Here is a 22595-nt window from a genome sequence, read left to right as displayed (position 1 = left end):
TTCGTTTATTCAGCCTTCAAGACAGAAGAAAGGGTGCCACTGATTTCAAACATGAGATAATCAACCATGTATCAAATAATAGAAAAGTGTCCAGATATACAGCATCAAGAAAAATCATGGAAAATGGAATATTTGGTCATGTAGCTGTTTAAAAAACCTTTACTTCAATCTCCGAATATTGTAAAGAGACTGAAATTTGCTAAAAATACAAAAACTGGACTGTTGATGATTGGAAAATGTCATTATGGACAGATGAGTTCAAGTTTTAAATACTTGGTCCAGAGTGTAGGTTGTATGTCTGACAAAAGAAAAGTGGAAAATACTTACCTCAGTGCAAAGTGTGTTGGTTTGAGGATGTTTTTTCTGCTAAAGCAGTGGGAAATAGATGGAATAATGGACCAGTGTAAGTACCATCAGATAACTGATCTGTCATGATATACCTAGTGTTGTGGGTAAAGGACTTTACTACCAAGAATATAATGACACCAAACACTCATCCACCCTATGCAGAAATAATTTAACTAACAAAGAAGCTGCTGAATTTTAATGAAATATGTTGCAACAAAGTCTGAAAGACTGTCTGCAACTATTAAAGCAAAAAGGGGGATACACAAAATATTAACTATTTACTGAACTCAAGCACTGAATTTGTTTTTTTTTGTACTGTATATAAAGATTAATAAAGTTTTGATGTTTCACCTGTGATTTACTTCCATTGTTTTTGAAAGTAGCCTGAAATCTAATTTTTAACTTTATCCTAACACTTTTGCACGATCCTGTATATTGCAATAGTATCCATGTATAATTAACTTAAGCTGTCATATGAGTTACTGCAGTTGTGTCCTGTACTTCCAATAATCAGCTATATTTTTGTGCTTTCATATAATTGTATGCTTTTGTCAAACTCCACACAGGTGGGTTCAATTAGCTTAGAACATCCTTAGACAAGAAAAATTACTATTCATATTTCTGCCAAACTATTAATCTTACTCTAATATATCAACTTTTAGTCCTTTTACTTTTACAACAGTTAATTTTGCATTTTTTAACTTTTATCTCACCAAATTTGACTTTACATTGTACTCTCTCTTTTTGCTTGTCTGGTCACCATTAGTTATATATATACCACTTAAGCCTTCTAGAAATCTCCATTCCCCTTTACATCAATGGATTGAAAACGTTTGATAGCCTTGACAATGAATTACAAACACAAAATTAATTAATAATTACTGCACTAAATAGCCTTTATATCTGTTTCAAATGGTCGCTTCTACTACTTCATTCTTGTATTTTTGAACTATTAAGTTCCGTGTTGCATTGTGGAAAGAGAATTTGATTAAAGTTTCCTGTTTGGCAATCTCAAAAACACTTCTTACTACCCCACTTTTTGTTGATAGAGCTCATGGATGAAGATGTGTTGCTTTCCATAACATCAGATGAGTGAGGTCTGAACAAGATTGCTAATTAGCTGGCACTGAAATTTCCCAAGTTGTTACAGATATCCCAGACTGCTGAACAGTCCTTAACATCTGGGTAGATGAAAGGTAAATCAGCTGAGATTTCCAGAACACCAGCCAGGCATGCCAGGATGTGATGCAACTTCCCAGGGGCCTGGGCAATTAAAACCTCGTTATGCCATATAGCTTGCAAAAAACACCTTTTGCCTATATCTTCATTTAACCATAGAAAGCATAGTTTTTGGCTATTCTTTGCATATAGGATGCTTGATACATTAAGAATGATTGAAATAATAATCTGAGTAGTAATTAATTTATATTTGTTACTTGATAGATTTAATAGATTTAATTTGTTGTTACTTTATTAATGTTTTTACACTTATACTATTAGCTAAAAAATGGCTGTTGCTATGATTTTGTCTTATTTATGAGCTTTTTGCTGTTCTTATGTAGTATCTTCTTTTAAATAAGTTCCTTAAAATGTTAAGGAAGAAAAAAGCCCAGTGAGGATGTTTGTTGTGGGACCCCAGCTGGCTATTGATGCTCCTTTTTTGTGGTAACAGATGGGCAATTGGATTGAACAGTGGTGGCTTTACATCATATAGACACAGATGAAACAGTGCCAATAAACCACTGTGTTGACTTTCTTGAAGCACTACAGAAGCAGCCAGTGCCAAAATACTGTGGATATTGAATGACTGAGTTATACAGTCTTTGGAATACAGTTGATCATCTCCAGAAAGAAGAGGAATATGTCAAAATACTGTGTTGAATTTTGATGGATAGATACAATAACTTGTGTTGATGTTTTTCCCCTACCATGAATAGATGATTATCTGGATGTGTTACAAAGTTCTAGATACTGGCAAGTTAATTTGGACAACAGAAGCAAACATAAGATTGATTTTATCATGAAAGATGACTTGTGTCAGTTTTGCATCATGCTATCTAGCCTATCTGATGTGCCCACAACTCTTGAGAAGTTAACACTGAAAGGATTAGAATAGGATAAATGCTTTTACTGGCAGATAAATAAAGCAAAGTGGGAACTGACATCAAGAGAATATGCACAAAAATGGAGTTTCTTGACTGCATTGTAGGTTTAGGTGTAGCCTTCACAGACCCAAGTCAGATAGTAGCAATAAGAGTTTAGCCTTGGCCTTTGACCAAGTGAGAAGTCCATAAATTTCTTGATTTCATACCATTAATAATAGTTTGTGGCCAACTGCTCAATAACTCAGAAATCAAGAGTGGATCAGCTTTACCAGGCAAGCGGTGAAGATAGTCTAAATAAGTAGCCATACTCTTAGTGCTGCTCCTCTTCCGAGTCTGAGGTGATCCCAATCAGTGGCACATCTTGACACTGCTTGTATTCCAGTAATTTGTTACCACTTTTTCAAATTATTGATGGAATCTAGGGCTGCAGTAATTAAGCACAATATCAGGCATTGGGTTACCTGCTCCTGGATCTAGCCATTCCATGGAGTTACCAGGCAGACTTTCCTTTGCCACACACCTTTGAATATTATGGTGATATATATTTGACTTCTCTCACAAGAACCTGTTATAGTGACAAAATTTGTTCCCTTGCAGGTTCTTGGGTAATGCCTGGTGGATATATTAATATAAAAGGCTGTTACAAAACACTAATATCAAAAATATGGTTCCAAAAATTCTGTTACACCTTTATTTTATATTAGCCATGGTTTTAATGTGATTTGCTGACTTGAAACAAATAAATTATATGACTCATTTGTACATGTCAAGTGGATTTGAAGGGGGACCAACTAACTTTAATTAACAAACAAAATACATAAATATACAATGAAAACTTTATTTTAGTAACAAACATTTCTGTGCAATTTCTGCTATACTACATTGTATGTAACTTGATGATTGTGCCATACCATAATGAAAATGTTTGGTCTATTGTTTCTAACTCATTCAGATAGAGAATTTCAATTAAACTCTATAATACATTTTCTGTTGATCCTCAACTTATTTTCAGTTACTACCAAATCTGACCAGGAAAACAGTAAGGTAATCATGAGGTAACAGCCTTTTATAAATAAAATGTGCTAAAATAAAGATTTATAATTTACCAAACTTGGATGTCCAGTGTACTTAATGATTTTGGAAAACAAAAAGTATATAGATTAACATGAGTATTCAGGACCTTCCTTAAAGAGAATTGCAACAAATCATACTCCTGCTGTGGAAAATGCAGCTTCTTATAACAATTTAGAATCACCAAATCCAAAGATCAGTGTAAAAAGATATCATGATTTGAACAAAAGTATACAACATAATCAAGAATGATCTCCATCAGGAAAAGTGACACTAGTCAAGTGTATTCCAGTTGCTTCTGTGCACTGGCAGTTTAACTGTTGCCTACCTCAGGCAGTTGAAATAAATGAGTATAAATGGAATCAGTATGTTGAAATAGGTTTGTTTGTTTGTTTTTCATGAAGTACTGTTGGTGATTTGCCACAGTGATAGAACTAATACATGAAACTCATTAATGTTTGTCAAGAAAAAAGCTGCACTTACTTACATAAGTATCTTTCAGAACAGTTTCTTATTACAGAGAAATTAACACTTGAGTAAGGAAGCATATTATGTAATAACAGTAATTGATAAGCATGAGGATGAACTTTATTTATGGTGAAATGTACTATAAGGTTAGACAGAATAGTAGTTTATCTTCTTCAGGTTATGATTAGTACTAAACAATACAAAGTTTGTATTCATTACAAAGACAAAAGTTACAGGAATTAAATGTCATAGAAATGTGTTAGAATGTGACAGGATATATTGGAAAGAATGGTTGATCAGCACTGGATATAGCTGATGTAGTGTATTTGAAATATTATTATATTATTCTTTGTTGTTACTTCTGTGTTATTACAATAACCAAAGTAACTTTTCCCGTTGATACTGTAATCACTTGACCCACTTTGGGATAAAAAATAGCTTACTGATTTGCTAATTCTTCTGATTATAAAATAACCAATGTTAATTTAAGTAGAATATGTTAATAAGAAACAGTTTTGTATTAAATAATTTCATGGAAACAAAAATCATAAATCTAATTCTGATGTGTAATTATTTATATAAAATTGATAACAATTACAGTTCAACAACCCAAATTTAGTTTAAAACAAAAATGTATTGTTCAGGTAGGTGATGATATAAGTAGCTTCTTGACCAGTACAATGTCTGTTGTATTACATTTTTACTGTGTGGATCAAAATATATTATTACTTTCCTCTATAAGTTCTTATAACCATTCAGGTCAAGGTTATGAAGTTTCTTAAAACAGTCACTACACAGGCTTCTTTGGAACACCAGGTATAATGCCAGTGCAGAAATAAGACACATGTTAAAGGACAGAGTAAATCAGTTATTATGTTTGATTGTCTCCAAGTAATTACAAAGGAGGAGGGCAGCAGTGTCCTGTGTTGAAGTTAGGAAGGTTAAAATGGTGACAAACATCAACAAATTTCTGCTATCATAGACAGATTGCTTAGAAGCATTGAAAGGAATCTGTCAGTTCAACACACACACACTAAATCTAGCATCCTGCTCTGACTGGTAAAACTGAAAATAAAACTATTTGCAACACTAAATTTCATCTTATGTCATTCAACTATCCATTTAGCAGTTGATAGAGCTCACATTGGGAAATGTATAACACAACTGTTTCATCTACAAGGATAGCATGTTAATATTTGAATGCACATTTCAGTCTTCTGCTACTGAGAACCCCAAAATAATGCTTTAGAAGATTAAAAAAAACAAAAAACAGGCTTGATCCTGGACCCTGACAAGTGTGCTGCATGTAAAGGAGACTGTGTAACGTTTATTCTTCGTATGTTAGACAGAGACTATGTTTGCTGTACCTGTGTAAAGCATGGTTTATTCCTACTAGATCTATTCTTATGTAATCATATACCAAAATAAATGTTGTGTATTTTTTCTGTGAACTCGGTATGCCACTTTATTATAAATGAAAAGACTCTAAAGCACCATTATAATTTCTTGAGAAAGAGCTAGGTTTTTGTATGTGATACAGTTATAATGTATATATGCATGTACATAAAAAATTGTGATTTGCAAAAGGTTTAAAAGTCTACTGCATCATATTGTAAACAGTGTCCATAGAAAAATGCTTTGTTTCTAAAACTTTGCCAAAGTCATTTTTGTATCTAAACCTTATTCTATGTTTGACAACCTGATGATCTTATGTTTCTAGGTTCATTCTCACTTAGTGTATAGTAGATGAACTTAGATTTTATCATAATGCACCATGGTTAACAGCTGACTGAGACCAATCCTATGAATAAAAAAGGAGTTTGAAGTTTTTGTAACTTTCACCTATAGGCTTAATTTAAAATACAAAATAGTTTAACAGATAATACCTTAACTGCTACATGCCAAATACACGAATAACTATTATTTGGTAAGCCATTCTCTCATTGATAACTTACCAAGATAATCATAGTGGATGAATTTTGGCTTGGAATATCTGTCCTATTGGATTATGTAAAGCACATAAATATTTTTAATACAACACATGGCCATTCCCAACACCTACCTAACTTCATTCTTTTCTTGAAGGAGTATTATGCAGTCATGCAATATAATCTTGATGGAGTCCAGTATTATCAGCATTAACATCATAGCTACTTTTCATTCTATCGTTCTCTTATTAACATTTTTGCCAGGTAAAGTCGTGTATGAAATCTTCATTTTTTAGATCCATGAAAGTTCTTCCAGTCATAAATCCTTCAGGTCATACCTAAGTGTTTGGTTCCACTATATCCAGTCACAAGGTACATATTTATTCCTGATGACTCATGGTATGATTATTTTACTTCTTGTTGATACAATATTTAACTAACCTTGTATCACCTCTTGTATAGCAACTTCCATTTAGCACATAAGGATTTCTCAATCATAAACCACTAAGCTAGCCTAACCTTGCAACCATGTGTCCACATCAATGAGTTCTCAATGTCAGTTACCCATACATCATGAGATGCAGAAAAGCTTCCTGCAATAAGAATAATTTCCAAGTTCCCTTTTTACTGAAACTGTTGATTGAATTAATCTCTCTCCTATCTTCATCTCTGAAGGCAATTTCTTCATCTTTCATAAACAAACTGGATGAGACAGTTGTAGCTGTTAAACCAGCATTGATCAACAAATTGAAAGTTTTCCATAAATAAGCTCATGGAATCCTGGATTATCTTTCTTAAATGAACATTATATCTCATTTATGATAGATGGAGTATTCCCAGCTGATTTCACCTCCACAATTTACCTAAGTACATGTTTTCCAGTATCTGGTTTCCTCTTTGTTTTGTTGATCTGGTTGGACTCAAAGACTATTTATTGGGTAATTATCTCCTTAGTTACTTAAAAACTGTTATTCCTGACATTCTTGGCTTCTGTGGGCAGTTCTCAAACATCTGTAATGGTTCTCTTCTTCATCATCCTTTGGAAAGAGTTGCTGTTCCATACGGGCCTTTGTCTGCAGTTTCTGGCAATATTTCCATTCAAGTTGCACTTGAAATACTTACTGTCTTCTAATTTTCTAGATATCTTTTTCTTGATCTTTTAATTTTCTTATTGGCTTTCTTTTAACTGTTTCATCATTTTTAGTAAGACCTTGCTTGTTTTCTGGTATAACCATCTTAAATATTTGGAGTTTAACTTTAGTCAAAATTCTGTTGTATTTTCATTAGAACAATCCCTTACATGACATAAATTGTTATAATGTGTTCTATCAATTAGTGGTTCTTGTATTATTTAATAAAAATAATGCTAGATCCTCTATAATAAGGACAGTTTTTTATTTCACCAAAGGCAAAATTGAAAGTACAATCAGTGGCACAGAGGATCAATATATTTTTGCCTATTCAAGGCTCATTAGCACAGCTTGGATTAACAAGCATAATTATTTTTGCAAAAATGAAGACACTTTATCTACATTGTCTCCTACTCCAACTTTACAGTGACAAATTAAGGTCAATGTATACATAATAAATATCAGATGGGTAACAGTGCCATAAACCATAAAAACTTCATTATTCAGCTGCACAATGCAACTATCTTCACATGAGACAACTTCTGTGTGCACCAGTTTAGCTTGTGTAAATCCCATATCTCCACAAAGAATGGAAAACAGCTTGTTAAAAGCTATTCCCAAAGTTTACAACATTCACCACACTTTGCTTCAGATTGTAATTTCTTTTAATCCAATGCTTCCTAATGTATGATGCAATCTCTAAGCATTACACCTGGAACAAGGACACCTAGTTGTTTCCCAAAGTACAACTGGCCACAGTTTATCCAAGAAAGACTGTATGTGGTGTAAAACCCATAAACAAGAGAGAAGATGGCTTCCCCTATAGTTTTTCTCTTTGATGATTGGTTAAATGGATATTCTTCACACACTTCCTCTTTGTAACAGTTTTGTACAAATACTAGAGGCTAAGTTTCTCACCTGGAGATCTGTGAACATGCAGACTTCTTTGACCCTGTACAAAAAAATGAGTCTCGTCACTGAATAACACCCTCCATTGTTCTTGCATTCAGTTCTTGTATTTCAGACCCCATTGATACCATTTTTTCTTCATTGAGTTGGTGAGAAGTTGATTTTTGACTAGTTTCCTTGCCCTTCTAACGCAATTTCAAATGACGTAATATTCCTCAAAATTTCGTCATATATCCCAAAAATAGATCGCTGTACTGCAAAACACAGCTAATGACGCCATCTGTGTAAAAAAATGACTATTAAATGAAATCAGCAGGTCCAGCAAGCCTACACTGGCTGCCATGCTGAAAATATTGTAAAATGACAATTTGTCTTAATTAATTTGCACAAGGGTGTATGTAGAGTGGTTTTAAGTAGGTGATGCACATGAATTGGTGTTCGTCAAATAGCTGAATCAGTCATATACTGATATATAATAAAATAGTAAAAACTGTTTGCCATGAGGTAGTAACATGAAAGAAACTTGTTTTTAGTCAATCTTATCAGTATCCTGTTCTATGATGAAAGCTCAGTCTTTCAAATTAATAACCTATTTTATATGAAGATGAATTATAGCTGTTTGTCAATGGCAAGCCTCTTCTTCATTAGTAGAAACAAGAATAAAAAATTAAAGATATTGACTGATCTGACAATAGTGAGGGTGGTGTGTTGAGTCATCTTGGCTCATCCAATAATGAATAATTATTGGATTTTTCTGGTTGTTTACAATGTATCAAAGAAGTATAGGCAGATATTAAAATGATTCAGTTGGTTATGAGATTGACTGGGACAAAAATATTAATCTCTGAATAAATATAGCTTGCATCAAACTAACTGATCATTAGATTGGCTTCGAGACTATAGCTTACAACTTCTGTACTTTTCAAGCTATAGAGTGGGATTATTTAATAATTTTGCGAAACAGGTACCTGGAATCCACTACATCAAAGCAGTAGGGATGGAGATAGGTGTTAAATTAGCATTGAAATGCTAAGATGGAATTGGGCACTATTTTCAAGCTACTGAGTGGATTTTCATAATGAAATTTATATTAAACAATCAACCATGAAACTAAAAACTTTTAAGTTTAAATATCAACATAATTTAGTTTCAGCCTTTTATTCTGAGAATAAATTAAACTTATAGATCAAACAAAAACAAGTGAGCACATAAGTTATCTATTTACTTGAACTAATATTTGTGAATGTTACAAAATTGCTGGTTTGTTTCTATTTGTGTGATTATATTCTTGGCTACTGTTGCTGAAAACAGAAACGTCAAGAAGCAAAAACACAATAACTGTGAAAATATTTTACTTTTATGTTAAGACAAAGCCTTAGTACAGTACACCATAAATCTTTAGGTTACATATCTTACTCAACAGTTTGCACACAGTTCTACATCATTGTACTGGTTTCAGTATCACCTTCTGAAGAAGTGATTTCAGGTATTCATATGTGCTACCCTGAAACTGAAGAACAAAAATTATACTATGTAACATTTACCTTTATAAAATGCTTAGCATATTTACAATTCTGCAACAACCAGTTAGCATATACATGATCAAATGCTTAGAGAATGTGCATGGACATTTAGTATAGTTGTCTGAATATAACTTAATATATAGTACTGTACAGAACAGCATTGATGCAAGTGTCAGCAGTTGATCAAAACCATGAATGCTGCATGTGCTACTGCCAGGCTGTCATACACTATGTAAATACATTTATTCTATATGTTGCTATAATAGGTAGATGTGATATAGATTTAATTCTACCTTGTATCTGAACATGATGTATCATATACATCAATACCTACACACAACACAGAAAACTGGTCACGATATTAAGATATACATATATCAAGGGAAGCCACATCAAGAGAATGCATGATGCACCTATGGGTTTCATTGGCACTAAGAGTAGATTTAGCTTGTGAATTTTCACGTTTGCAGTGGAAATTACAACAATTATGTTGAACCACATCAGTGGAGAACATGATATGGCCTTTTTAATTTCTATAATACAAATGGTATTAAAATGATATGGTCATTGGTTTACTGGTAGTAACACTAAATGTGTTTAGCTTTTTTTTTTCACTCATGGCACACAATGTTCTTTCTCAGTGAAACCAACTGTGGTGGTGAATGAATGCATTAAATTTGACATTAAAGAAATGTAAATAAAGTGATTAGACAAATTACTAACTAAAAGAAAACTGCAACATGTTTAGTAGTTTTGAGTATAACATGTACAGAGGGAAGTATTGGGTTGAGGAATAATTTGTGAGCGTTTTTTCAAGTTAAAAAAAATATATTCATAAATGAAACGCTTTCGCAAAATATTTCATGTCATTTGGTAGATGATTTTTTTGCTCTAATAGATGGTGTGTTTGATTTTCATGTGTCTTTAATGTTTGCTTTCATTTTCAGCTCATTAAATGGAATGTCAAGTGGACAAAATCGAGCATTTTCGACACTATCTGCTTTTCGCATTTAATTTCTTGCAATTTCGTTTACAACAATGCATACTATATACCTAGGTATTACATGAAATAAAGTATCATAATAAATGTTTTGGGTGTAATGTGTTCATGCATTGAAGTATTGTATAGTCTTGCATGTAATGCTTGAATGAAATTATTTAAAAACGCTCACGAATTATTCCTCAACCTAATAACTGACATATTTATGCTAACTAGTCCCAGAATCAGGAGTGATATGCAGTTCCTGCAGATTCAAATGCAGATATTCTCTATTACCAGTTTTACACTAGTTCTTAACCCTCTCACTGGAGACACAGTTTTGCCATAGCAGCCAGATAAAGATAGATCTCTCAGAAATATGACAGATTACACTATGTAACAAAATGTTTACTTTTTCTTGCTCCTGGGCAAAAAGTGTTATTTCCCAATTGCTTATGCCTGAAATAAATAGAAAAGACCTATTTTTCTCTTCAAACTTTGCATTTGTGACCTGAGTAATGAAATTTTCAAATTTACCCATTTTCCAGAAGACTCCAGGTAGATTCAGTGCTGAGTAGCTGAAAGACAGTTTTCTTGAACTTACGAGAATTTTCAAGAACCTTTTAAAATTTTCTAGAACTTTCCATAATAATATATATATACAGGAGCTCACCACTTCAGTTTAGTTCTAGCTGCCTAAGTGAATACATAGACCTATCTGATTTTATCAGAGATGGCATCAAGAAACTGTTAGCATTCTCCAGATGCATTCTGCTATGTATGTGGCCTATTTATCAAGACATGAGCAAAAAAGTACTCAGTGACAGCATCTGCTAAAATGTGTGAAGCTTACAAGCCATATTTCAGCATGCCAGCTTCTGCCACAATGTATCTGGTCTGTGTGAGGCAATTGTAATTCTGTGTAACCCAAAAAAGTGGCACCTCTTTATTGCTAGCTCATCCAGAAGCCTCAAAGCTGTGCTGCTCCATAATGGGAATAAGTATCCATCTTTTCTCCTGGCTCAGTCAGTGCACCTCAAAGAGGAATACAACAGTGTCAAGACCTTGCTAGAAGCCTTGAAGTATGATGAGTGTGGCTGTAGGTTATTGGAGATTTCAAAATGTTGGCATTACTGACAGGTCTCCTAGGGGGCTTTACCAAGTTTCCTTTGGGACAGCAAGGACACTGCAGCACACTACAACAGGAAGCACTTGCCACAACGGACCTAGTTCTATGTGGGGAGGCACAATGTCAAGTGTGAGCCACTAGTGGACCTCCAGAAGGTGGTGTTCTGACCACTGCACATAAAATTGAATCTTATGAAACAATTTGTCACAGCTCTTGATAAGGAGTCTGCAGCCTTCAAGGACCTTCGAGAATTCTTCCCTAACCTGTCTGAGGCAAAGGTCACAGCTGGTATCTTCATTAGACCAAAAATAAAGAAGATCCTGGAGTACCCAGAATTCCCCAAGAAGCTCAGTAGGGAAAAAAAAAGCTTGGGGCAGCTTTCTTGCAGTGGTTTGGGGCTTCTTGGGCAATCACAAGGCCTAAAATTATGTGGAACTGGTTGAGGATTTGGTGAAGAACTACAGCAAAATGGCTGCAGGATGTCTCTGAAAGTCCATATCCTTGACACTCATCTTAATAAATTCAAGAATATTGGGACATATTCAGAGGAACAAGGCGAGTGCTTCCACCAAGATACACTGGACTTTGAACACCACTACTAAGGAGCGTTTAACAAAAACATGAAAAGAGACCATATTTGGGGGCTGATACATGAAAGTGATTTACATTACAGTCACAAATTTCAAAAGAACTACTCACTTCTAAACATTTTTGTATGACTTTAGTATAAATCTTGATTCATATGTTGTTTTATTTAGACCTTACGTGAATGAAAATGTGCAAATTTGTCCAATTTTACATAGAAAATAGATTAATTCCTAAATTTCATTATCCATGTCACAGAAGCAAAATTTGAAGGGAATAATGGCCATAAGCAATTAAGCAATAACACATACTGTCTAGGAACAAAATTTATGTTCACTTGGCCTCTTGTGCCCACCACCCCTGGTTGTCATAGCATTTTCAATCATAAATTTTGACATATAAGGCTATATTATTAACCATGCCAATGTATTTTGCTCGTATGTATCTGACAGTCCAGTGGCAAGAGAATGGATGATAAATTACAGTTACTTTTGCAAACAACTGGAGAAGGACACATGTAGTAGCATCCAGTAACCGAGTTACCTATCACAGAAGGTCAGCAAATCATGGAAATCTATTGACATAAATAGAAGTTTTCTAAAAAAGTCACTAAAATGACCAGCATGACCTAAGCAGTATAATCCACTCATGTTTGCAAGACTCGCTATTATGGCAGTGTTGTATATAGAATACAATGTGCTGTTCATGATAAAAGTATTAAAACCCAATTTTTTTGCACAATAACTCTCCAGAACTACTGCTGAGCCACTATAAAACAAGAGATTCAGGAAATTCTGCAAAACACTATTTGGATAACAGTTAAAAGTTGAGAGTTGTTTGCTTGTATGGAAACCTGAAAATGAAGCCACATTTAGGCTGTAATTAAGAACATATAGAATGAAAATCGTAACTACAGTATTAGAGAAACATCTGTGTATAGTTCCTTAAATGTTTAAAATTTTCACACTAGTTTTCCTTTTTTAAGTGGAGTGTTTAATTTTGAGAATATATTTAATATAGTTGTAAATGCTAGCTTGCTGTTTTGATAATTTTATTTTACTCAATTACAGTATTAATATTTAATTCTATCTACATTTTACCTACCAGTTCAGGATTTGTTAAAACTAAGTTGTTGACCTGGGTTTTTCACACCCTGTTTTGTAATTATATCTATGGAACTGAATTCCCTTGTCTGTGTGGGACTAATGGTTAGAGCACTTGACTCACAATTTGCAGATCGCAAGTGTGCATTCTGTTATGAAACTTGTCTCTAATTTTGAACTAAGAGACTAAAGAGCTAGTGAACAGTACCTCACAACCACCAAGTGTGGAGTATCTTTTAATGGCAACTAATCATAAGCCATAAATCCTTAGATTCATAATTTACACAAATAGCTACATCAGGTTAGAAGATCCTGATACAGTTCAAGGGTAAATGTAAAATATATATTAGGCAAGTTCTTTCTCACTTTCTTCCTTGTGAGGATCATTTTATAAGCCAGTACAGAGTATGGATATATTTGTAAAAGATTAGTCTCTTGTACAATTAGTTAAGTATTCACAATAAACTGTTTTATATTAGTGATAAAAATCATACTCGGCTACAATTTTCTTACAGAATGTTTCTGTTTAAAATTTTTTTTAACAATAATATTACGCCTATTCCTTTCTTTGTTTTGATGGATGAAACAAAAACAATAAACATTTTGTTTCTTTAATTATGATTGAGTTGGTTTTAGACATGGCTAAACAAATCAAGAACCCCACATTACTATGAATTCCAAGTTGTAAGTGTTATCTCTAATAATAATAACCATACAAAACAGGAACAGAAAATTGAAAATGTCCAATATCTTACATTTATTATGTCTTTATAATTCTTTTGTGCCTGGAAATAATAGTATTTTTTCTTCTCTTTCAGCTTAATAAGGTAAAATGTGTATCTAATGAAAACTGTTCAGATTTAAGAGAACTTGTACACTTTCTACACAGGAAAATCAAAAAAGTAGAGTAATGACTTTAGACCTGCTTAAGCATTTCTTATAGGTAGTATTGCCATGTTTAATTAAGTCTAAATTATCATTACCTGTACTGTGGAAAACTAGTGACTTGGTAATGACTTCCGTTTATGTCATAATTTCTCAATCTAAAACAGTTCTAGAGAATTTTCTTCACTCTTCACTCTCCCCTGTTTGTAAATATGGAATGGTTTTAATGTGTTCAACAGCATGTCAAACCTTTAGTTTTGACTCCACTAATGTTCTCCAGTTTGAAGTCTAGTTACTTGCAGGGTTACTCTTACTTGATATTATTAATAACTGAACCTGAGAAAAATATAGTGAGTCATAAAATTAATGTACAAAATATATATAATTATTGAAACGATGATTCTTGAAAAATAGCTTTTAATTTTCTGTAATCTTAGTTACTTTCTTGCAAACTACACTTCTATCTATCTTCTACTCTAAAAATAAGTAAACATTATGACATTTAGAATCAAGATGTTACAAGTACTATGTAATAATTCACCTGACCTACACAAAAATACACTTAAAAACTCAAGCTTGGCAAGGCCTTTGTTTTTTCAGTAGATGTATTCTTTTATTTATGAAAAATTAAGGCTAAAAGCTAGGTCTACATAGATTTCTAGTAATAAAATTTCAATTGAAAATGTATGTGCTAGTGAAAGACTACTAACTGCATTTTGATGTTTCTAACAAAAAGAACTATACAGGAGAAATTACCTGATAAAGAAATAATTCTGATTGCAAAAAATAAGAAACCACTTATATCCCACAGAAACTCATTAAACATTTCCATTTGTATTAAACACTAAATAAATTCCCTTTTTATAAGCAAGTTTCATTAAAAACTTTCACAGTGTATCATACTAGCCACACAATTACTTCTGAAGAGTCAGGCTGTTAAAAGACTGGAAACAAATTGTATAGACTTTCAAAGAATGGGAAAAAATAATTTTCAAACTGTATTGCATGATTGGTATAAAGTTTTGGCACTATTTTATATTTTTAGGTTTTTTTTTTAATCTTATATGTGTCTCGTATGATTTGTATATGCTTCATTTATTCAACTTTACAAAACATTTTCTGAAGCACCATACTTTATATATCCTCTTTTGTCTGGTTGTTAAAGTTGAATGTTAGTCCATTTTTCAGTTTCCAAAAATAATGCAATATCAATAATTATATCCTTTCTGAAGTTCTTATAGTTACATTTAATTGAAACGTTGAAAGTTGAATAAATGAAGCACATACAAATCATACTAGATACAACATATAAGATGTTTAAAAAAAACCTAAAAATATAAAATAGCTTTATGCAATAACTAGGCATAATAACACTTATGGTGCACTTTGTTCCTTTATTTAAATAGCAATTCTAGAACAACTCAAAAGTTAAGACAGTTGAGGGACTATCTGTGAGTACAACCATCTTTTTTAGGGAAAGAAAAGTTGTTTATAAAGGTATTTGTTTATTGTTGGTTCTTAATTTACCTACATTTTTATCCTATTTATTTTAAAGGATCATGCATTCTTAAAACTGTAATCAGTAAACCAAGAGAATTATATGTATACATGGTGAGACATTAATAACACACAAAAACATTAGTTTATCCATATAACTTCAATTACCATTACATCATATGTTAAGTACAATACTTCACATGCTTTCACATCACTCTGTACACTACCAATATCAAATTCACCATATTACGCTGTGAATATTTTAATATTCAAAGGTGCTAAATATCAAATTACTTCTATTTAAAATTTAAATTCAACTGCATCTTTGAGTTAGTTACTGCAAAAAATTTACAACACGTGTGTGTGTCTATATATATATATTATATATATATGGTGAATGTTCTTTTTTAACCAAATGCTGTTTAAAGAGAAAGCTCCTTTACCACAGTTTTTTTTTCAACATTTGGTCACTGGTTATTTTCAAATGATCCAGTAAATGTATTGTTGTCACTGGTGAAGCCATCTTCAACTTTTTCAGTTGCGCTCAACACTGTTGGGTTTCCTTTTCCATCTCCTCTGGCCGCTAACTGTATGTGACGAGCACGCATATGGCGAGCTAATGATTTTCTGCCTCGGAATGATCTGGAACAAATTGTACAAACTGGAAACTCTCCACTTGGAGGATGACGGGTTCTCATGTGGCGTAACAAGTGATCTTTCCTGCTGATTACAGTGTAACATAAGTGACACACAAAGCCTTGAGGCTGAGAAAGATGAAGTTGTCTGTGAAGAGAGTACTCTCGGTATGATGGTATGCTGTAGTGGCAAATATCACATTCCAAGATAAATTCTTCTTTATGTTCTACATAAAAATAACAGGTATTAAAAATTTAGAAAACGTGTAATTACTCATTATATGGTTTATCTACTTAAGTAAGAAATAATGAATTATACTTTCTGAAGAAAAAAATCATTAATACAGATAATTATCAACTAGCACTAAAATGAAACATTATAGTCATCTTAACAGAAGTACAACTCTTTACTAAATATTTCAGAATAATAAGCTGATGCTATAGCACACTCAACATTATGCATTATTTTAAACAATTTATTGCTTTCAAATATACCTTAAAACTAACGTACAGTAAATACTTCCATAGCTTTGGGTGAAAGTACTCTCACATACCCTCACACATCACAAAATTATGTCACTAATTTTCAGTTTTGAAAAAAAAATCTGGGGTTAATCTACTGAAATGTTGGTAATTTTAAATAAATCAAGTAAAGTAATTTTTTCATGTTTAGTAACATAGCTTTCATATATAACTCAAAACATGAGAACTGTTTGTGTTCAGTTAACTGTTATCTTAAACACTCCAAAAACATATGACAAGCTTGATTTTTAAAACTACCTCTGTATTCTGAAACATGAAAATAATTCATGTTATTGTTTTAAAATTTCTTAAACCAATGCAGAACATATTTTTCAAGCACATAATGGTTTGTGTGTGTGTGTATACATATAGTTTCTAGAATATCACTTATGAATCCAACCCAAAATCAATGAACACGAAATATAATGTGCATTCTGAAGTATGGATTTTCTGTTACTGTTGATGTTATTTTAACAAAGCATTTACTTCACACTATTTTAAATACACACATATTTCACAGACCTAATTTATTCACAACCTTGTAGTTTCTAAAATCTTTTACAATTACCACAAATTACATAACAGAAGTAACATGCAGTGTTAACAGTATAAACAAATGTATTGTTAACAAGATGACATTTCAGTCATAAATCAGTTTATCACAACAGTGTTCTCTAAATAAGACATTATTTGCCTAGTAATTTTGTAACAAAACTCTTATCAAAACTGTTATAAAATTTGCTTAGTTAATTAATTAATTCAGTATTCAATATACAATATTATACCACTGTACATGGATGAAATATTCATGTAGTTTGCTGTTAATAGCCTACTTTTGCATGTGAAAGTTTATAAGGACAAAAAAAAATATTAAGTTTCTTAAATAACAAAGTAATAGAAATATAACTAGAATAAAATTTATTTACATACATACAGGGTATAAATACCATTTAGGAAAGAAACTACTATATGTAAATCTTATACTAATATTACCTATATAACATATACATAAACATTAAAAATACAAAACCTTTTTTCACAAATCATAAATTAAAAACATGTCAGTGAAATGACCAAAAACCGAAAGCAACGACATCAAGTTTAAACAATGAAGTTAAGACACAGTGCAAAGAAATAGTAAAAAGTGCTATAAGGGAAAAAGAAATTACTTTCACAAGAACCTGGAACATTATCTGACAAAGAAGTTTTCAGTGTCTATATGAATTTATTGTTACTGGTACAATACCACCATAATCAATGCAATTATCCACTAATTCGAAACAGTTCCAGTATTACCAATGCTATTATATATACACTTATGTCAGCAGTTAATGATCTGGTGAACTCCTCGCATGTGTCTTCTTAGTTTATCCCTTCTTGACCATGCTTTCTCACAGATATGACACTTATGAATGGCCAGGTTGTTATGCTGATCTCGAATATGCCTTCTCATGTTGGAGTTTGAAGAAAACCATCTTTCACAGAGAAAACACTGGGTACGCATCCCTGCAAGTAAAACAAAACACACATGAATTACATTAAGATAAAAAAAAAAAAAAATACTTTTGAATATTTTCTTAGCATACAGCTTTTATTGTAAAAAAGAGTAATTTAATGTTAGTAGCAATTAATATCTTCATATGATTCTAAACACTTTACTTATAAATTAAAAAGCAGGAATTCTATACCACCAGTACCAGTGATATTTTGGTTATACATACTCCTTGTTATATATTTAAAGTTGTTCCATATTTTTAATCAGCAGTGGATAGACCTTTTCAGTAGCTGAAGACAATAAATGCAAGCTAAAGAAAAGTCTGCCAATAACAACAACTAAATATAATAATTTTTGTTATGAATATGAATGATACAAATACCCTTTTAAGCAAAGATTTTAAACATGGTCATAATTAATACACTATTGAGGAAAAGGCCTTGTTTATAGCAGTCTATAATTAAGTGGAGTAGAAAGTGCACCAATGAAATTATCACCTTTCATTATATGATGTTCCATGACTCTTGTTACCTTGACACTTTACAAGGTTCCACATTATCAAATCTGAATTTTTAAACACTTTCAACTAATAACTGCACACATATTCTGTACTTTTTAATACTCACTCATTTATTTACAGCTTTAATAAATAACCTTTTACAAATTGCATAAACCTGATAAAATGATACAAATGCTTAACCACATCCATTTTACAAACTCTCAATACTGTACTATCACTCACCACAGAAATAAGTGGTCTCAATCTATTTCTTTAATTAATTGTGTTACAGATAAAATATTAGATGTTGGAATCTCACTGATAACACTATGTAACAAAATTTTTAACAAAAGTAAAGTTTGAAGAGAAAAATAGGTCTTTTCCATTTACTTTAGGCAGAAAGTGTTATTCCCAATTGGGTAATGAAATTTTAAAATTAACCCATTTTCCAGAACATTCCAGGTAGATTAAGTGCTAAATAGCTGATAGAGAATTTCTTGAATTTTCAAGAATGTTGTAGAACTTATGAGAATTTTCAAGAACTTTCCATAGTAATATATATACAGGGGCTCACACTTCAGTTCAGTTCTAACTGCCTAAGTGAACACATAGACCTATCTGATTTTATCAAAGATGGCATCAAGAAACTGTTAGCATTCTCCAGATGCATTCTGCTATGTATAAGGGAAAGTAATAATCAGTGATGACAATAAATCCCACTTGTAGAGAAAAATATATATGTAAAACGGCCAGTATGGGATGAGAAAATTTTATGTAGAGGAGCAAACAACATTTCGACCTTCTTCGATCATCATCAGGTTCACAAAGAAAAAAAAAAGAGGTAACTGACCGATAGCTGACCACAAGTTTGAAGTGGGTTGTGTAACTGAGTGTAGGAATGTAGAGGGCATGCTTAGATGTGTGATTATATTTATTAATATAGGTATAAAGGTGTTCCTTTGAAGTGGTTTATTTTTGGCTTGATTTGTTGTACAAGTAAGGCTTCTTTAATTTTGCATTTGTTTATGTTTGTTTCTTTATTTAGTATTTGAGTGTTTTCTATTATTATGTTGTGCTTATTTGATTTGCAGTGTTCGAAAACATGTGAAGGCGACTTTTTGTGTTCTTCGAATCTGAATTCCACTTTTCTACTTGTTTCTCCAATATAGAAGTCGTGGCAGTTATCACATTGTATTTTATAAATAATGTTTGTGTGGTGTTTGTACGTGTAGTTTGTACATAATATAGATCTTAGTTTTGTGTCTGGTTTTTGAATAAATTTGGTATTAACTGGAATGTCACATTTTGTTACTAGTTTTTGCCAAATAATTACTCTGTGACAGCATCTGCTAAAATGTGTGAAGCCTACAAGGCAGATTTCAGAATGCATGTTGGAGATCAAGATAAACCCTGGATCACCAGGGATACTTTACCAAGTTTCCCTGTTATCTTTGCCTTTGGGACAGCAGGGATACTGCAGTGTGCTACAACAGGAAGCACTGGCCATAACAGACTGAGTTCTCTGTAGGGAGGCACAATGCAAAGTGTGAGCCACTATTGTTGTTCCCACCATTGCACATAAAATTGGGTCTTATGAAACAATTTGTCACAACTCTTGATAAGGAGTCTGCAGCCTGCAAGTGCCTTTGATACTTATTCCCTAAGCTGTCTGAGGCAAAGGTCAAAACTGGTGTTTTCACTGGACCACAAATAAAGAAGATCCTGGAGTTGACAGAATTACCCAAGAAGCTCAGTAAGAAGGAAAAATAGCTTGGGGCAGCTTTGTTGCAGTGGGTTGGGGCTTATTGGCCAATCAGAAAGCCAAAAATTAAATGGAACTGGTTGACACTATGGTGAAGAACTATGGCAAAATACGCTGCAGGAGGTTCCTGAAATTTCATATCCTTAACACTCATTTTGATAAGTTCAAGGAGAACATGGGAGCATACTCAGAGGTGCAAGACGAGCACTTCCACCAAGATATACAAGACTTTGAATGCCTCTACCAAGGAGCTTATAATGAATACATAATGGGAGACTATATTTTGGAACTGATACATGAAAGTGATTTACATTACAATTAAAAATCTAAAAACAATAGTCATTTTTGTTCATTTTTGTATAACTTTAGTATAAAATATATGTAAATCTAGATTCATATGTTGTTTTATTGAGACCTTATGTAAATGAAAATGTGCAAATTTGCCCATTTTTACATAGAAAATAGGTTAATTTCTAAATTTCATTATCCAGATCACAAAAGCAAGGTTTGAAAAGAATAATGGCCATTTTCTGTACTTTTACAACATAAGCAGTAAAGAAATAACACACACTATCCAAGAACAAAATTTGTGTTACATAGTGTAATTAATTGTTAACTACATCACATCCATGTCGAGAAATTATATAAAATAGTTATGTAAAAGATAAAACAAACGTTTATTACTCTATTGAACAATAATACAGTATCTATAGTGCACATGAGTTTTAAAATTACTTTAGAAATCTCACTCAAAAGGGAAAAATACAAATTTTTTTCCTCAGAGCAAATAAAATGATGTTATCTTCTCAATAACTTTCTACAATTTTTTTTCACTAAATTACAATATGTGATTAGTAGCATTTATAATATGAAAAGAAAAACATGAATTACACCTAATTCACCACTAATAAAAGGAACAAAAACAATTACAAATAGGAAAACATTATCTGTGAAGATTCTAACAGTCAATATTATATATATAAACACTACCACATTAAATCATGCTTAACACTCCTACGAAAAGACGTTTCTAGTCCTGATTTCTCCAAGCCCGTTCCCCTGGCTGTGGTTTCGCTAGATAGTAGATAGGGACAGTGGGAATCTCGTTAATCCAATCATTAATGGATTTAAATGGCAATTTCATTTAAATACAAAATTATTAGCCTAATATTAATAACCTTTCAAGTTGCTCTGGGGCCTATTAGGCCCCACTTTTCGTAGGAGTGTTAATCAAAATTGTATGGATTTTCTTGGTTTCAACACAGTTTGAAGTTTACAAAAACAACAGGTGCAGTTCAAGGTGCTATCAATGAAATTTATATATTACTTATGATCAACTCTCATGTGTCTGAATAGACTGGTTTGCCATTTAAACTCTTTATTACATATGTTACACTTGTGTTTGTTTTTATTATGCATTGTTAAGTGCTGTTTTAAACCTTTCTTTTTGTTAAAATACTGAAAGCAAATAGAACAAAATAAACCTAATCCATCTGTTACTTCTCTGTTTTCCCACTGCACAACAGAAGGTCCTGTAAAATGAAAATATTTTATAAGGTTCGTTGAGAAAAAAAAAGAAAAAAGTGCACATATATTTATTCCAAACTCATATAATACCATATTACAACCCCCTGAATTATCCCAAATTAACTATAGAACCTCATCTGGTTATTAGTCAGTTAGTTCATAAGGCAAAATATATACAAAACCATTTAAGTATGCTAGCCTATTATGGTCCCTTACAATTTTCAAAGCAATTTTTTTCTTTTAACATGATGTTGAATGCAATTAATAAAACATTTATCTGAACTAAAAATGAAGTAATAATTGCATCACAATCATAAGTACTGTAGCTATTACTGTATAGTGGAAACAGACTCATGTTTTGGCTAATCTCTCTTAAATAAACAATGAGATTCACCAATTAGTATTAATAATCCTATAGCATATACCTAATTCTGCTTTGTTACATAGACTCAAGTGACTTTTTACTTTGCCTAAGGAACTTGAATATTCTTAAAT

At 32.3% G+C, this 22595-nt stretch overlaps 1 protein-coding gene across 37 annotated transcripts in view; it reads right to left on the bottom strand.

Annotated features, from left to right (window-relative positions):
- Positions 1–9294: 9294 nt before the first annotated feature.
- LOC143258707 (uncharacterized) overlaps positions 9295–22595 on the bottom strand; it is a 58403-nt gene continuing 45102 nt past the window's right edge. For 20 of the 37 annotated variants that reach the window (XR_013032518.1, XR_013032515.1, XR_013032494.1 and 17 more), the window contains 2 exons: positions 18114–22105; positions 14564–16522 (listed from right to left, as the gene is read on the bottom strand). Coding sequence is in view for 7 of the 37 variants with exons in the window: in XM_076518171.1 (XP_076374286.1) it covers positions 16128–16522 (395 nt within the window). In the remaining 30 variants the exon portion in view is untranslated. Of the gene's footprint in view, positions 9470–14261; positions 16523–18113; positions 22106–22595 lie in introns of those variants that run through there. The other 17 variants (XR_013032509.1, XR_013032498.1, XR_013032511.1 and 14 more) reach the window with 5 other exon arrangements.

The sequence above is a fragment of the Tachypleus tridentatus genome, chromosome 8 (assembly GCF_004210375.1).
Source record: "Tachypleus tridentatus isolate NWPU-2018 chromosome 8, ASM421037v1, whole genome shotgun sequence".
NCBI classification, from domain to species: Eukaryota; Metazoa; Arthropoda; class Merostomata; order Xiphosura; family Limulidae; genus Tachypleus; species Tachypleus tridentatus.
The sequence above is the reverse complement of the archived record's forward strand: the minus strand, read 5'-3'. Positions and strand labels throughout refer to the sequence as shown.